At 40.5% G+C, this 18510-nt stretch overlaps 2 protein-coding genes across 6 annotated transcripts in view; one reads left to right on the top strand and one right to left on the bottom strand.

The window, feature by feature from the left end:
- Window positions 1-18510, bottom strand: part of LOC111863657 — a 188749-nt gene that overhangs the window by 32663 nt on the left and 137576 nt on the right. Inside the window, exon 2 of the mRNA XM_023850154.1 lies at window positions 7118-7219. The gene's annotated coding sequence lies outside the window, so the exon portion shown is untranslated. The remainder of the gene's footprint in view (window positions 1-7117; window positions 7220-18510) is intronic.
- Window positions 1-18510, top strand: part of LOC111863672 (ionotropic receptor 93a) — a 66009-nt gene that overhangs the window by 19030 nt on the left and 28469 nt on the right. For 4 of the 5 annotated variants that reach the window (XM_023850193.2, XM_023850191.1, XM_023850192.2 and 1 more), the window contains exons 2-5: window positions 2708-2943; window positions 4504-4577; window positions 7666-7830; window positions 10215-10557. In XM_023850193.2, the coding sequence (XP_023705961.1) occupies window positions 2856-2943; window positions 4504-4577; window positions 7666-7830; window positions 10215-10557 (670 nt within the window). In that variant the 5' untranslated portion in view covers window positions 2708-2855. Of the gene's footprint in view, window positions 1-2707; window positions 2944-4503; window positions 4578-7371; window positions 7447-7665; window positions 7831-10214; window positions 10558-18510 lie in introns of those variants that run through there. The other variant, XM_033751142.1, reaches the window with a different exon arrangement.

Genomic DNA, 18510 nt, shown 5'->3' with positions numbered 1-18510 from the left:
GAGAAGTTTATATCAAATTTAAATTTTACTCTTTGTCGTAATCATTATTTAGCTTTCTTGTAAAGTATCCATTCCGCTCAAAATTACTGTCTGTGTAAATTACAGGCAGGGATATTTAATACCAGGTTCAAAAAAATACGTACATTAATATAGAGCATAAGGACGACCAGTAATAGGCCTCAGTTCTGCAAAACGAATCTAATAATCATTTGATTTTTCAGAACAAATTCTGCCAATATAACAGTCACTTTCTTTTTAAATTGCTCTCAAAACAATGCGCAGTGGAACTGGTTACAGCCACTAACTGAGACAAGGATTTTAAGGTGTGTATGGGTTAGTGAGGTACCTTGTCTCCTTCTCTCAACGTGGCTGCAACCACTGTCTCGCCGCTTCTGATGCGTACCAGAGTTGTTCTGCTATACTCGGTGCGCGTGTTTAGACGGCAAACTGCAATCGAAATGATTACGACGGCGGTAGGAAGGATATACATTCTTTTTCTTTTCCAACAGAAGTAAGTAATGATACAAGCGCGTTCCGATGTTCTGAAGTTCTGAAACTGATGTTGAGATGTTGAGGTTCCCACATTTTCTGCACAATCGGCTCACAGATGGCGGTGAGACTGTCAGCCTTAAGCGCCGGCAGCCCTTTACCCTAGTACTCATTTCTGTTAGAGGCCGAGTCGACCCCAGGGCCATAGTGCGGCTGGAATGATTAGGTAAACTGAAAGAAATCCAATGACCTCATCGGGATTCAAACCCGTAGCATAGTGCCTCGAGCAACTGCGCTACCGCGTGCCCCCATCTATGATTAAGGGTTGTGAAATAGGCCTAACGGTACAAGAGGTCACAGCGCAATGAGCTTCCTGCAACTAAAGAGAAGTCCTTTCATACACACAAAAAGTTCTGTGAGCGAGGTTTTCGTCACAGTATTTACGCAATTTCAGGTTGCGAGAACAACAGATTGTCGAGAATATTGCATAAATGTTATGTAGTCAGTCACGAACGAGCGAGCAGTATTTTCTTTTTATTTCAGTGTACCGTGTCAGAGTAATTGAAATTGGAAGGTGCTATGGCATGGAAATGAATGTGGAGAAAACAAAAGTAATGAAAATTTCGAGACAACCAACCCCAGTCACAATAAAGATAGACCAAAAACAACTGGAGACTGTGAAATGTTTTAAATATTTGGGTAGCTTGTTAACAGATGATGGAAGGTGTACTAGTGAAATAAAATCCAGGATTGCTATGGCAAAAGCTGCATTTAGCAGGAAGAAGAATCTTTTTACCAGAAAATTCGACTTAAATTTGAGGAGAAACTAGTGAAATGCTACATTTTGTGCATAGCTCTGCATGGGGCTGAAACATGGACACTTAAGGCAATAGATCAGAAACATCTGGAAAGTTTCGAAATGTGGTGTTGGAGAAGAATGGAGAAGATCAGTTGGACCGATTATGTGAGAAATGAAGAAGTGTTAATTAGAGTCAGTGAGCAGAGGAATATCCTACACGAAATAAGAAAACGGAAGGCTAATTGGATTGGTCATGTTTTACGCAGAAACTGCCTTCTAAAAGAAGTTATTGAAGGAAAGATAGAGGGGCGGGTAGAAGTGACAAGAAGACGTAAGAAGATGCTGGATGACCTTGGGGACAGAAGAGGATACTGTCATTTGAAGGAGAAAGCTCTAGATCGCAATAAGTGGAGGAATTGTTTTGGAAGAGGCTGTGGACCTGTCGTCTGACAGATTACTGATGATGATGTACGGTGTCTGTTCGGTGAATATTCGTAACACTCACGTGTTAGTGACTAGGCGGATTTCACTACTCCGGATTTCAGGCGTCATGTCACAATACTTTAATGTGGAGGTATGACGTGTACAATACAATATAAAAGAGACGTCTAAAAGTTTTCTGCTTGTACGTGTCATTCCTGGCGTTCAAATCGGCCTCGATGCATCAGTCGATGACATGTATAACGGGGAAGGGATACGGGCGAAAGCAGGGGAAGGTTACATAACAAATAATGAGATTTTCCGTTGAATTGTGAACGGATATTAAACTGTTGTGTAAAATTCTTACTTTTAATGTTCACAAAATTGTTACTCCCTACGAAAGTGATCAGTAACCATTGCATGAATCTGAACGGAATACACAGTTGATAAAGCGTCGTTATATTAAAAAACAAACAGAGTTTGAAAATTACTGTCTACTGACATGTGACAGACAACTTGTAGTCTTATTGACCATCATCCACATTTCATCTACCAGACTAAACGGCATCACATCTCAGAAGCAGTAACCTTCATAGCCTCCCACGTGGTAACTTCAGATCTCGCATTGCGAACCTAAGATTTGATTTAACAAGTTGCCCCTATGCTTAACTAATTGAGCATCACACCATGAAAGCGTATGGGAGAATGTATGTATAGATCCACATTTTCTTGTCTTCGGCATTAGTTGGAGGTGAGTGGTCAGCTTCACGCCCCGGTCGTTTTACCCCTGGGAGGAGGTTGGGTGAACCCCAGAGCCGGTCTGGACGACATGGAGAAGTGAAAATTCTTGACCCTACAGGAACTCGAACTCCGATCCCTCTGTCGTCCAACCCGTAGCCAGTCGCTCTACCCTAACAAGGAACGTATAGGATGACATTTATATCCTTGATACCTTTAGGCTTTACTTTTCTACACAGATCTTCATATTTCTGATTTCAGACACCTGTGACCCGCAGAACTGTCATGCTGTAGGGGGCACAATATGGAGTGGAACATCCTGCACAGACATGTTGCGAGTGGAGCGAATTGTGTCCCTAACCGGGAATCCAGAATATTGAAGTTTATGTAATCAGTTCGGCGAACCAAGATGGCTGCGACAGTGGGGCTTGTTGGTGCACTTCTGATGCATATATGTACCAACTACGAAGCCATTATGAACGGAACTCAGCCAGACGGTAAGTTCATGACGACAGAAGGTAAATCTAGTGTAACTGAAAAAATTATTTGGAAAATGAAAGTAGGCTTACGAGATCACTTTTCTGCCCATGTGTCTATGTGTGTATACCATTCTAAAGGTTCGGCCACACAGACCGCTACGCTATGTTCGCTACGTACGCTGTGTACACTCTGCGACTCAGCTAACATAGGGAACACAGCATACGTAGCGTACAGAAGTCTGTGTGGCCAGTCACATTGGCAATAAAGGGAGATATTTTTCCGTTTGTATAGCGAACATAGCGTACGTATCGCTCTGTGTGGCCGAACCTTTATACTCTCGTTTGCCTGAACCACTCTTCATAATTACACCTGTTGCCATCTCAACAGCGTATTTAAATAATCTTTCTGATCAGTAGTACCAACATTACAAGTTTTCACATTGTTAAGGTTATACCATTAATACTTCTTGAAGACCGTAGACGATCGTCATGAAATATCGTGTGTATATTATGCCACATGAAGCCATCTCAAGGGTGTATGTCATAAAGACCTACCACCAGTTACACGAACATTGCAGACTCTCAAAATTTTGAAGTAATAACCATTTCTTTATTGCTAGTGGGGTGGGAATAAGTCCCTTGTACTGCCGACAATTAGGGCCTATTGTACGAGCCCCAGATGATAGGTGAGGGTGAGTGTGGAGCAATTGGTGGAATGAAGATTGGCCGGGGAAACCCAAGTACTCGGAGAAACCCTACCCCATCGCCACTTTGTCTACCATAAATCCCACTTGACCAGACCCGGGCCTCCGCGATGGGAAGCCAGCGACTAACCGCTTGAGCTATGGCGCGGCCTAAGTAATAACCTTAATATTACTCGAATGTTCGAACTGTCGTATGCATATCATGCCATCTGAAAGGTGTAATTCATAAATCTCTCCCATCAATAATACCAACATTTAAGCGTCTCAAATTGTGTTGTTTTATTAACTTCATTATGCAAGCGTAGTAAAGTTAGATTTTTCCTATTTCTTGTATCAAATACATAAACGTAAAAGGAAAGGTTATATATGTCCTTCCCAGAAATTCATGTTTAAGCGCTCAATCAACTCCTGTGTCTTAATCTGAATGTCACTCTTCTTTAAGTTTTAGCTACATGTGTTGCGATATTGTAAAGAACATCAACCATATGTCTAGCGAAACACTCGCCCTGTATGTAAGGAAATATATCTAACGTTAACATGTTTTTTTACAAATATTACAACATTTAACCCTGTCTAGAAACCCGAGATTAACGGCCGTGGGAATCCGTTGCGCTGTCCACGCGACACCCTCTATCCGCAAAAGTTGGCACTAACTTCGCCAACAAGCGGCGGTCGCTCGGTCGGTATAGTTCCCTTGCGGACTAAAAGCCACGGAGTTATTACAACATTGAAATACGTAGTACATAGTTTTGTGTGCCGTGAGTGTTTCCTGGTAGCCGTGTGAGACATGCATATATCGCAACTTATCCAAGATTTAATATCTGTAGGTTTTGTCTAAGATAAAAACTCATGACCGCTTCATCTCTCTCTGCAGGAGAACACATCATCTGTGACTTGGCGTCGCCAAAGATGCTCTATAAGAAGTCTCTGACCATAGCTGCATTGGATGTAAGTATAGTCTGGTGCAATCAAGATTGTAACAAACCCATCAATGAGCCAATGTTACTCTACCGCGGGGGCATGCCCCATTGATGGAATTGGTTGGGTGGCAGGAGCAATCCCGAAACCAATATTTCAGCCAAACGAAATTCAGTTGCTGATTATAAAAGAAAGGTTCTACAACTGAGTAGATTTTACCAGAAAACGGAGATATAATCCAGTCTCCGAAACGCTGTGTTTTGAAAAATAAACAGGACGGTTTTTAGATAAAGACAAGGCGATGGATAATAATCCAAAAACATAATATCTCTATTATTCCACACTGATTCATACCAGACTGAAAATACACAATCACAAGCTTCTTATTAATCTTGTACTATAATAATATTTCTGTTAACATAAGTAGTTATGTTTTATCTAATTATGGAAATACATCAAATAAATTGTTGCAATAATATTTTTTAATAATTGATGCACAAGTAAATGTACGTGATTATAAAAGGACTCTGCTAGGAAAAAGATAACTTTTATTTTTGCTGTGATGGAAGTACATTGTTTGAAAATATAAACCGGAAGGGGTGAAGTCGCAAGGAGTAAAGATTTGGGAATCGCTTTTCTAGTCGATCACAATGCTGACCTGGTGGACTATTATGACATCGTTTTATGAAGCGGATATAGAGAACGTATAATGCAGAGACCGCATTTACATCATCACGTTTTATCATAAGAATAACTTACGAGATTTCTATTAAATTTTGTGTCAGAATCTACTTCGTAGAATGTCATTTTACTTCGTGTCACGTAAGTGAATACCCTACGTGGATTCTCATCAGATTCCTCAAAATCTACTAGTCGTAAAAAAGTGTGCAGGACGTAGATCGTATAAAAAGTGTGCAGGACAGATTGTATAAAAAGTGTGCAGGATATACATCCACCAAATTAATCTCTGTAGATCCTAATGGAATAATTTTGTATATGGCTAACGACATAAAAGGACTAATATGTTGTACTTCTAAATAGCAAAATACACAATATTCTTTGTGATCTATATGTATGTTGTGTAGCTATGTGATTAATAGATCTTTATTAGCAATAAACACAGAGATCATTGATAAATATTCAAGCTAAAAAGTCGTTCGGAAAACGTACTTGAGTCCTATGTTATCTGTGCAGCCGTGGTATAGATGTTGTTTCTCGAGCCATATGAAATATTTTAAATTTGGTATAAGGAAAGAATTGAAGTTTATTTTCGAAGGAATAAGACTACCTGAAACATTAGACGCAAATACCGTGCTTATAATTTTGTCTCTTTTTGTTTATCGACGTTGCGGACATTGTATAGATTACAGAATGACAGACATAATTATGAAGAAAGCGATCGTTGTCTGTTTAAGTCGGTATTACCTTAACATTCAGAGTTAGGATACGCAAAGGCCACGCCATAGCTCAAGCGGTTAGTCGCTGGCTTCCCACCCCGGCGGCCCGGGTTCTATCCCGGGTCTGGTCAAGTGGGATTTGTGGTGGACAAAGTGGCGCGGAGTCAGGTTTTCTCCGAGTACTTCGGTTTCCTCTGCAAATCTTCATTCCATCAATTGCTCCACAATCACCCTCACCTATTATCTGGGGGTTGGTACAATAGGCCAGAAGTGGCCTAAGTACAAGGGACTTAGTCACACCCCACTAGCAATAAAAAACAATTAGGATACCTGAGTTCACATCAGAACTGGGTGCTTGAAATATGAAGCAGAATTATTAACCAACTTGCCGACAGGAGGAAAGTAATAAAACACATGGGGAAATAGGTTACAGACATGAGAACAGGATTGACTTGGGGCAGGATACATTCCAATGGCGGTTTCTACGTGACGCGCGTATGCGTGCGTGCGTGCCTGGGTTTAAAAGATCTGCAGCGCGTATAATTAGCGATCGAGTTCCGTGTGTGACAACTGATTAAGCTGATCCTTGGAGCCGTCTTCATTGAATAGTGCTTAACTAATTAAGCATACGGCCAATTTTACCATTTACTTTTACTTTGTGAACACAACAGACATATTGATAGATACACTTTTAGAAGGCCATGGTTTCGTGATTTGATTGTTGCGTAACATCTTGATACCTTCGCTTTCATTTTATGTTGCATTCTTCTGCGGCAGAAATAAATATTAATTAATGTTGTACTGCAGCATCCCATAGCACGCCACTTCTTATTCACCGTCTCACATGCAAACTTGTGTCAAAGCTTTAAATTAAGTTTGTTTTTAATTTTAAAATTATTTTTCACGTCACTGGTGCACTAAAAGCTTCGACCGATATAGACATCATTAGATGCTTCGAAATATTATTATTATTATTATTATTATTATTATTATTATATTTAAACTGCAAATGTGTTTTTGCCCGGTGGCAGTGGTACTACAATAAGACATAATACATAAATACACACATCACACAAAATAACACACCACACTCAAACAAAACATATCACACAAAACTACACAAATAACAAAGGACACACTAGCACACAGTAAATACATTCAAAGTACACTTACAACCATAACAAATATAATTGCTGTTGAAAACTGCTGCACTTCCGCCAATGAACACAGTTCCAAAGTATATCCTCGTGTATGCGCCCACGTGTTGTTGTACATCTATAATAAACATTTTCGAATTAATTTCAACAATGCAAATTGTTGAGAATAATTAAAAAATATTTATGGAAGATACCAAACGCCACATTTTATCAAAATTAGGTGAGGAGTTTCGGAAATAAACCATGTAAAGAAAGGACGGAAATATTTCTTCTTCTGTGAGCTCAGTTTACAAGTATTCACATAGTACGAAGGGGGCACACAAAACATACAGGGATTTACACAAGGTAGTGTATTACTTAAGATTGAAAATCACTTCCAGCATAACCAGGTTTAATATTTCTTATCCACCTACTGGAGCAACAGTAACTTAAGTCGTTTGAATCCGTGACCAACAACAAAAAACAAATGTTGATTCCCTCCGTTGGTTCTCAGTATATAAGTTCTGGCTCCAAAATTCTCCTGAACTTAAGAGTGACTTCCTTTATTCCTCTCTGAACACACAGGAGTTCCCGTTGAGTTACGTGGAGGACGGAGTCCCTAAAGGTATCGTCTTTGACTTCGTTAACATTCTGAAAGATAAATATGGATTCAACTATACAGTCAAGATGCCTGAAGAAAACATCATAGGAGACGCGGATATTGGAATAATCAGCATGGTTCACAAAAAGGTACACAGAACAGTATCAGAGGTTAATCCTTGCTTGGAATAGATATGATTATCTAGGATACATGTGCTACTAATTCAGTATATTCGTATTATTATTATTATTATTATTATTATTATTATTATTATTATGATGTATTACAGATGCAGACAGCATCTTTAGATATTTGGATGTTTTCAGAAAAAAACAAACTTCTCTACAGAGTGCTATATTTTAGCGTCCTGTGGCACTGGTTCATGTCCATGATGTGTATTTATGCTAACCGTCTTACAGTGCACACTTTTTATTTAATTTCACCTTTCTCTTCACTTTTATACTACATGTTTCAGCGCTCTATAGAGAATGCAGTCGTCACTATTCTTATCCTAGCAACGAATTTATAACAATCTCAGTGTAACTACAGCACACATGAAGTCTTCAAATCACACGCTAAATCTTCTCTTCGCAGCCTGACTTTCAACTATCAACTAAACTGAACTGAACTTTTGACAACAACTCGTTATATAACCTCGTAGCTGCTCCAAGAAAGAGAACCATTCCCTAACAATTCCTCTATTGTTATACAGGTGTGTTTACCTAGCTTTTGCTTAGAAACGGCAGTTATTAGATTGTTGCTTGCGTATTCGTTGCCGCGGGAAGGTATATACCGAGCCGTTTCCTAACAAAGGATGTCTGCTCTGGCTCGGCTATTCCGGTATTGAGACAACATATTACAATATTAATCACTGGGTTACATCATTATTCATGTTCCTTAACATTAGGGGATTTCCAAGGTAGACTGCACGTGATCGAAGTAGGAGTAAGACATTAGATCAAATATTTCATGCTTGCATGTACAGTCAACTCATTATACACATATTGGTGACTGCACCAGATGTCATGTAGACTTCACGCAATATTTCCTCTGCAACTTAACGCTACCATTGCCAAGAATCGAAGACATGGACCTTTACAAAAATGTTTATATCTGACATCTCGGTTTTCTAGACCGGTAACGAATATCTGTGTGCATAGATAATATATGTATATATATATATATTATTTGCACATAAAATAAGAGCAACTCAGACATCACAAAATACTATAGGATGTCAAGGTTATATTTATAGATCAAATTTCAGAAGCAGTTATATTTTCTAGCGGTTTCCAAATCACTCTGTGAGTTCCAGGTCACTATTTACGCCTACAATTTGTACCCCTTGAAGAAACTTGTTGCACAGTAAATGAATGGCAAGGAAACATGTCACCAGCTTCCCTAGAGAAGAGGCAGTTTTTTTTTTCCTTTTAAATGTTGATGTTCCATTCTATGCATACGTTGGCTTTGGTCTGAAGTAGGCCTTGTCTGCTGGCTGCGTGTTATCACGCCCTTGTCGTGTCAACGCAGTGTGACAGGCGACGCAGAGATATTCCTACATTCCCACCGAAGCAAAAATCAATGCTGACTTTGAAAGATTGTATCATTTTTGTCCTTCCGAGAGTGAAAAATCGAAATAAACATCTGGACTTCCGAAGTTATTTCTCACGGAAACAACTGGACTGTTGACAATTATTCACCGTTGAATGAGAAATGGAAATGTAAGGAAAGTATTTCATATTTCTTTAGATGAAATGTGGCAAAATGAACGGTTAATATTGTAGAGGGGCAATCCTTCATTCGACAGCAAATTTCACGAACCTGTTGACATTAAAATAAGCACAAATTATTTCTTTCTAGACGCCTTACTTGCAAGAATGTTGTGAATTAACTTACGCCTAGAAACAACCCAGAAGACTTAACTCAGTTTGACCCAAACAGATTTTCTAGCCGCATTCTTTGTGCTTTTGCTCCATTTAGTGGGAATGATACATATTCATTCATTCATCCATTCATTCCAGATGCATATAAGATCATATTTACTGATTCAAATACTACATCAACTCCATGAGACAGCCTCTTTTTTAGAAGCTGTTGGTCTCTGAGCTGAAAATCTATGGAACCCGAAAGTGTAAACATGAATCTAGCATTTTTCCATAACTTGATCCAGAGAAATCCAATGCATATCCATAAAGAATCCTTCTTTAGAAGCTAATAGAAGCCGCAGTTACTGAAAAAATTGTGTGCCTCTTATGGAACCCAGAGGTTAAACTCATAAGAACACAATATGGATCCATATTAAAATTAGATCTAATTCAAGAACTAGGACTATTATCATTGTACGCCTGATGATGACCCAGTATAAGGGTAGAAACATGTAACGTCAACAGCAAAATGAAACAAAGTTGATACAGTAGTGTCTATTTTGTTTTTCAGGAGTATTGTTGTGTAGAATGCCCCCACTGTTCACATTATCTATTCAACTGATAAGTTCTAAGTGCGTATAAACACACACGTATACCTGACCATGCAGGAAGTGGACATGGCTGCAGCCTTCTTGCCTGTGTTCCATGAGATGGATAACCTGGTCAACTGGTCGACAAGTCTGGACGAGTCTAATTGGGTCGTCATGATGAAGCGGCCTTCAGAGTCAGCCACAGGTTCCGGCCTCCTGGCCCCATTCGACTCGACTGTGTGGATTCTGATCCTCATCTCCCTCATAGCCATCGGCCCCACCATATACATCATCATCATCATCAGGGCGAAGCTATGTAAGGGGGACGAAGTGCTCACAGCCGTCGTGCCGCTGGACAACTGCATCTGGTTCGTGTATGGGGCCTTGATGAAGCAGGGATCCACGCTAGCGCCGATGGCTGGTGAGTTTACAGTAAGCTAGAGAACGGCGGAGGCATAGCTCAAGCGGTTAGTCGCTGGCTTCCCACCGCGGCGGCCTGGGTTCGATCGTGGGGTCTGATCAAGTGGGATTTGTGGTGGACAAAGTGACGCTGGGGCAGGTTTTCTCCGAGTTCCTCGGTTTCCCCTGTCATTCTTCATTCTACCAATTGCTCCACAATCACCCTCACCTATCATCTGGGGCTGGTACAATAGGCCAGAAGTGGCCGCAGTACAAGGGACTTTGTCTCACCCCACTAGAATTAGAAAGAAACATAGAAAACCCTTAAGAGTAAAATTCACATCTTACCCCTTAACGACTGAAGGTAGAAAGAGACTGTCGTGAGAACAATTTCTCTTTCCGGTTTTGAAGGTTCCCAGGCAGTGCCCGTTCATCCTTCTGGTAGAGGTAACGTTTTAGGATCGATTTTGTCATGAACAAAGAACAGAAGTAGTATAGGTAACGCATGGAGGGCTGCGTTACGAAGAAATGTTGGTGTTAACATTGCGAGGGCTGCACGTGAAGAATTTAGTGCAACGTGGAATTTGGGTAACAACTCGGCATTTGCTCTAAGGCCGAGTAAAAACCTCAGACGATAAAAAAAGTAAAAATAAAACAGTAATTCTGTGTTACACACAATCGTCAGAGCCCTTTAGAATGTACGAATATTTTAATTGAGAAAGCCACAACATCAACGTTTCTACGAAGTTTGATTATGCCTTACGGAGACGCTATGTGTCATAAGAGCAGTGAGTGAACAGTCTCGGAGAATATCTTCAGTGGTGTGAATTTGAGGAAGGCTGGAGTTCATGTTCTGAGCAAATATAATGATTATACAGTAGTAACGTTCTTATTATAACACTTATTTAAAGCGAGTATTTTAATTAGCTCTGTGTGTTTAAGACAAAAGACACCCGTCCGAGTACAAGTACGATCTATCTAGAACTTCGCTGAGGGTGCGCGATTATTGGATAATAAAGCACATATTTACGTATTTGTTTAGAAAACTGTAGACTCCATTTCCAACATATAGTAAAAGGTAAAGAATAGGTAAAGTTGTCCCATGAAGGGGTATGGGGGAGTGGATGCATAGATCAACATTTTCTTGACCTCGACACTAGTTGGAGGTAGGTGGTTACCTTCACGCCCCGGCCGCTTTACCTCCGGTACCAACTGGATATGAGATTGGGTGGGCCCCAGAGCCAGTCTCAACGACGTGGAGAATAGAAAATCCTTAACCCTACCGTGACTCGAACTCCAATGTAGTGGGGTACAAAATCGCTATGCCGAAGATCTTTCCATCGGAAGACTGGTTACTAAAGGTATGACGTAGCCTCAGAGATGTATCGAATAGAACGCACCATGAATAAGCGGTAGAGATTGATGTAAGTCTCGTTAGAAAATCAAAATATTTTTTCCTTCATCAAAGATGCACGATAAACAGTAGATGGAATATGAAATAGTAGGCTCTCTGTTGTCTGCCGTCTGAAAGAAGAAGCTCTATTTACTCGGTCACGCTGACACGCGAAGGAAGATAGAAGACGTTCACAGTGAAAATAAATATGTAGTAGTGGTTTTCAGAATATACTGCAGGAGCGAAATGCATAGATAAAAACCATTAATAGGATATGAAATTAAGCTGCTAATCACCATCTAATTAAATTGTGGCATGTAGACCAGTTACTAGACAATGGCCTGTAAACAGCAGTAGAGGAACGGTGTTTTCTGTGTGGTCCGTACCGAGCTGTTATAAGTAGCAGAGTTAGTGAGGAGTTAAGTCAGTCGAGAAGTGCTATAGCGGAGGCCGGGGACAGTTCGGGAATTCAGAGGAAGTCGCTACCAGGTGACTGGTGAAGACACAGCGGGCTGACAAGACTTAAATGAGTGCTGTAGTGAATTGAAGAATGTGTGAATTAGCGATAGCGCTGTAGTACGTGTAATTAATAGTTATAGGCATCCAGTATATCCGACTGCCATTCCACACCCCTTCTATAGACATTGTATGGATTCATTCATTCATCAATGGCTCGACAGCCATTTATTGGGCTCTGGCCGCCCTTTCAGTTCCGTAGTCCTATACACGATCGGTAGGACTTCTTGGGCGGGGGATCAGCCCGTTGTAAGGCCACTACCTACACACATGACAGCACAAGCATAGAATAAACACATACAGGCATCCGAACCTCGAGTGGCATTCGATCCAAAACATATTTTTTTTTTATTATTCTTAGTGGGGTGAGACTGAGTCCACTTGGTACTGCGGCCACTACTGGCCTACTGCACCAGCCCCAGACGATAGGTGATGGTGATTGTGGAGCAATTGGTGGAATTAAGATTGGCAGGGGAACCGAAGCACTCGGAGGAAACCTGCCTCCTGTTAAGAATCAACTGACGTTTCGGGGACACTTGCTATATGCTTCAAGTTGGTTCCTTGATTGATTCGACTCAGAAAATGGAGGAGATTTTTCTTCTGAAATGTCGGTTGATTTTCAACGGACTACGCGGCATTACATCCCAGCAAACTATTATCTTTGTAATTGCCGCTATGAGAACATCAAATGCAACGACTCATCTGTGTGCCACTTGACGTACTGGAGGATATGTTTGCGTCCTCACCACGATGAAACAGATTTCCATGGCAAGAATCACAGCTAGCAGTCAGACGATAAGACATGGTTCCTAGCAAATTCGCAGCAGAGATGTTCGGAAATTACTCGGTTCAGATCTTGCCCTGGACACCGACTGAAGCGTCGGAAAAGTTTTTCGTGCGCGCTGTCACGCGAATCATGAAGCAGCATATCAAAGTAAGTCATGTAAGATTTGAGGTTTTCACGGTGGTGACTATGAAGAATGCCGTCTATTGGGATGTGGCGCCGTGTAGATTTTGTGTAAACCTACGTTTCGGAGGAACGTGTCGCCTTCATCTTTCAGGGTAGCAGCCACGTTCTTATGCTGGTTCCTCTCTCGCGAATTTTTCTACCCTGGCGATGGAGATGATACGCTCCTCCGAAACTTCGGTTCACACAAGATCTACACGGCGCCATATCCCAGAAGGCGGTATTCTTCAAAATAGGTCATGACCGCGTCCTTTCATATCCTAATTCATTATTCATTATTATCTTACCACTGGACTTTATATAGTCTGGGCTAGTGAGAGTATAGCTAAATAAACGTAAGATAAATAAAGTAAGATAAACGTTAATTGTGTTCATGATATGCAGCCGACAACGATTTATAGAGTCTGGTTCATGCAGCAAACTGTGTGTGCTGACCATCAAATGCTGAGACATGCTTGAGTGATTTCACGTCATGTCGACAATCATTAGTTTCGTATGAAAACAAACATGCCGCCTCAGTATACTCGGTATACTCAGTATACTTCTAGCCACACACATACATAGTGCGGTTGATGATCAGTACCATTTCACGAACTGATGAAAATTTCCTTTTTATAAGTAGCTGAACTTCGAATCAGGGGTGAAGTCCCTTACCTGAATACGAAGGATGTGTTAATGTGCTACCTGATCAGGGCTGTGAAACCTCAGGTATCCGTTATATATGCGTAAAGAGCAAACAAATAAACTCCGTGATTTTAGTCAGCGAGCGAACTACACCGACCGAGCGACCTCCGCTTGTCGGCGAAGTTAGTGCCAACTTTTGCGGATAGAGGGTGTCGCGTGGTCAACGCGACGAATCCCCACGGCCGTTAATCTCGGTTTTCTAGACCGGAACCGCTATTTCCTTGACATAACTCCTCAATTATCATCATGAGGCTGAGTGGACCCCGTTCAAGACCCACTATTTCTCCGAAAATCTGGTAGCGCTAGGAAACTTATGGAAACTTGGTACGTATATCATGCCATCTGAGGTCTTCTCAACTGCCTTTCTCATAAATCAGTCCCATCAATAATACCAACACTGAAGCCTCTCAAATTGTTGAGGTAATAACTTTAATTTTATTTGAATGCCTGAACCGATTGTCATGAAACTTGGTATAAATATGATGCTACCCGAGATCATCTCAACGGTGTACTTCATACATCAGTCCCATCAGTAATACCAACACTGCAGTCTACCAAACCGTATTGTTATATTGCCTTCATTACGCCTTCATGCCAAACTATTCTTCCTTCTTGTCGAATCAGATACTGAGATGAAAGTGAGAGGAAAGTAGGTGGTCAGTTCTTCCCAGTTTCCCTCGCACATCTGTAAACTCAGGTTGAAAAGAGGTTTGTTTTTTTATCAAGAATAATAGAGCTCTGAAATTCGTGAGTATGTGGAAAACCAGTGTTGATTTGTAAGATTTGAGGCTTTCACGGCGGTGACTATGAGGAAATCAGTCTTCTGGGATTTGGCACCGTGTATATGTGGTGTTAACCGACGTGTCGGAGGAACGTATCGCCTCCAGACCGTGTCTGCTTTTACCGGTTCCCACGGTCTCTTCGCTTGCAGATTTCTTATATTTTTTCTTCTACCCTGAAGATGGAGGCGATACGTTCCTCCGAAACGTCGGTTAACACCACATATACACAGTGCCAAATCCCAGAAGACTGCTTTCTTCAGTGTTGATTTGTCTTCTGTTTCTGAAGAATAATGTTTTATGCTGAACTTACGAACTTGGAATATGTACATTCCTTTGCTTTCATTATCTCAGTAAATGCAAGATATATGAGAAACTGTATTAGATCCGGAACGCGTTAGGTTTTACCCATGTTTGTTTTAAACCGGTAAATGTTTACAGACTTCCACTCGACATGCTCACACAGACACATGTATATATGTATGTATGTCTTCGTATAAATTGTTATGCTTGTCGCTCACCCAATAAAATTGCTGTGTCCTATTTAACTTTCCAGCATAAAGAGAAACCGAGAAACTACAGAATTCACCATAACATCCTGTCACATACATATACACATATCTTGAGGTGTCATTTCTTTAAGCCCCCTATTTTCGATGCAGCGACAGACATCAAGGGTAATCTGGAATCCGCCCACTTGTTTCGTCACGTGATAAGTAAGTCTGAATTAACGGGATGTGATGATTATATTGCTTATTGATAATTTTACGAAGATGTGTCCAGCATATAAAATATTTAAGATTTGAGGTTTTCACGGTGGTGACTATGAAGAAAGCAGTTTTCTGGGATTTGGCACCGTGTATATGTGGTGTTAACCGACGTTTCGGAGGAACGTATAGCCTCCATCTTCAGGGTAGAAGGAAAAATATAAGAAATCAGCAAGTCTCTTCGCATGCGGATTTCTTATATTTTTCATTCTACCCTGAAGATGGAGGCGATACGTTCCTCCGAAACGTCAGTTAACACCACATATACACGGTACCAAATCCCAGAAGACTGCTTTCTTCATATAAAATATTTGTTCGAATGTTATGGGTACAGAAGAGGAAAACAGACGAATGATTAAAATCCCAGCAGGGAAAGAGAAATGAGTGATAGGATATTACAAAAATAAACTTAAAAATAAAAATTAAATAGTTAACAAATTAAACCAGTGACGGACTCTTGTGAACACTGTAACGAACATTCGGGTTTTATAAAATGCGGGAATTTCTGTGCTATATTAGGGACTATTACATTCTCAAGAAGGACTGTACTCCATCGAGGGAGCAAAGTAAAGGTAAAGTTGTCCCTGTACTTAATTAATTAAGCATCGAGACATGAAGATATATGGGGAATGGAGGTATAGCTCCACCTTTCATAACGTCGGCATTATATGGAGATGAGTGGTCAGCTTTACGCGTCCCCGGTACCCACTGGATAGGAGGCTGGGTGGGCCCCATAGCTGGTCTGGACGTTGTGGAGAATAGAAAATTTCTTTGACCTGCCGGGAATTTAATGTCGGCCGCCCAAACCGTAGCATGTAGCTATACCGACTGAGCTATTACGAGTAAAATTATCTTTTTACGGCGTATAAACAAGTTGAAAATAAATCGACAGGCCAGGAACCGAGTTAATAAATAAATAAATAAATAAATAAATAAAACAAATACACGGCGAAATGACCCATTCTTAAATAAATAAATTCAGAATGAGCAAATCTACGAAAATCTTATGAGGCTTACTTCCCTTAAAGTGTTTAAGACTATACAAGTTCCGTATGATGAGTCCAGCAAGGACCACAATTGCCCTCTGCAGTCATATGTATACATAATTCACACTAATACAGATTCCAATTTCTCAAGCATAAATATAAACAATATGTAATGGCGCCCAAATGGGGGAGACGAGAGCGTATAGGATATTGGTAGGAAAGCCAGAAGGAAAGAGACCACTGGGAAGATCAAGGCGTAGGTGGGTGGACAATATTAAAATGGATCTTAGAGAGATATGATGGGATGGTATGGATTAGATTGATCTGGCTCAGGATAGGGACCAGTGGAGGGCTCTTGTGAACACGGTAATGAACCTTCGAGTTCCATAAAATGCTGGGAAATTCTTGAGTAGCTGCACAATTGGCGGCTCCTCCAGAAGGGCTCAGCTCCATGAGTAAGCAAGTAAGTAAGTAAGTAAGTAAGTAAGTAAGTAAGTAATGGCGCCACCATATTTGTGAATGGTAACGTGCAGAACACAACTACGCAGAATTCACAGGTACGAGACCATTGTTGCCTATAAAAGGTAAAGCTATCACTGTAACAGGCCGTGGAGGCCTATAGGGTTGTGAGACGTCGAGGCTTCCATATTTTCTCTAGATAATCGGCTCACAGATGGCGGTAAGGTTGTCAGCCCTACGCGCCGGCTGCCCTTTACCCCCTAGGAAGATGCCTTGTACTCATTTCTGTTAGAGGCTGACTCGACCCCAGGACCATAATGCGGCTGGAAGGATTAGGTAAATTGAAAAAAAAATCAAATGACCTCATCGCGAATCGAATCGAATAGCGCTATAGTTACTTGTAGTTCTCACAAAATCTAGTTACCAATGCAAACCCCGTCAATAGCCATTCCATAAAATCGTGACTATTATTGACAGTCACATATATACACGCACTGCAACATTCGTATGTGCTTTAGTATTTGTTTGGGAAATACGTGATCACATTTTCCAATATATTCTGATTTTTGAAAGGAAGATAAACCTAGCCTTGTGTTTGCGTGTGCCAGGTCGCACCAGTTGAATAAATTAGTTGGATTTTCATGAAACCTATTGTGCAGGTCACGCCACTGCTCCCGTTCTTCAATTATAACATAAATTCACAATATTCTGCTCTAATTTTTAAAGTTTCTTTTAAAAAAGTTCAGCATAGGCACAGTCAGGCTATCTGTGCTCGTCTTTGTTATCCCCTGTAACTGCATTACATTAAACTATGCAGGAAAGATATAACACAAGAAGCCAACATAATATTTTTGTGAGCATTGCAGGTTGCTAACCGTAGCAATAGACTCATATAAGTGTGAATACTTACCTGCGGGGAACGTACCATGTTCAGTTACAGTGACGTTAACAATCAGATAAGGTTATGAACATAAAGTCAAAGCGGGTCTGTCATTTTTTAAAACTCGAACATGTAGTTAATTATACAGGATGATTCTAAATTATTATCGGTGTTTCCGTGGCCTATAACATTGAAGTCGGAAGGAGTAAAATAAAACTGCGTATGGAATATGAAATCGTAACTCAAAAAGTTTTATTATTTATAGAATCAACACTATGGAACGCTATACAAGTTCCGTAAGTAGATTTATTTTGTTTCTGATTTACAAATTATATGCCATGGAAACGCCGACAATAATTTAGAATTACTCTGTATTAATGTTGCTTTATATGGTTTAAAGAATATAATTCCCCTTTAAAGAATGAACAATGGGAAATGTTCTGACTTGAGATACATACCTGAAGAATGGAGGAAACTTTATGAATAGGGATTCAGCGATTTAGACGTACGCTTTATTCGTAGTTCGGCTTGAATATGTGGGCAT

The sequence above is a fragment of the Cryptotermes secundus genome, unplaced genomic scaffold (genome assembly GCF_002891405.2).
Source record: "Cryptotermes secundus unplaced genomic scaffold, Csec_1.0 scaffold234, whole genome shotgun sequence".
Lineage (NCBI taxonomy): Eukaryota > Metazoa > Arthropoda > Insecta > Blattodea > Kalotermitidae > Cryptotermes > Cryptotermes secundus.
This window is presented reverse-complemented; position numbering and strand designations above follow the sequence as displayed.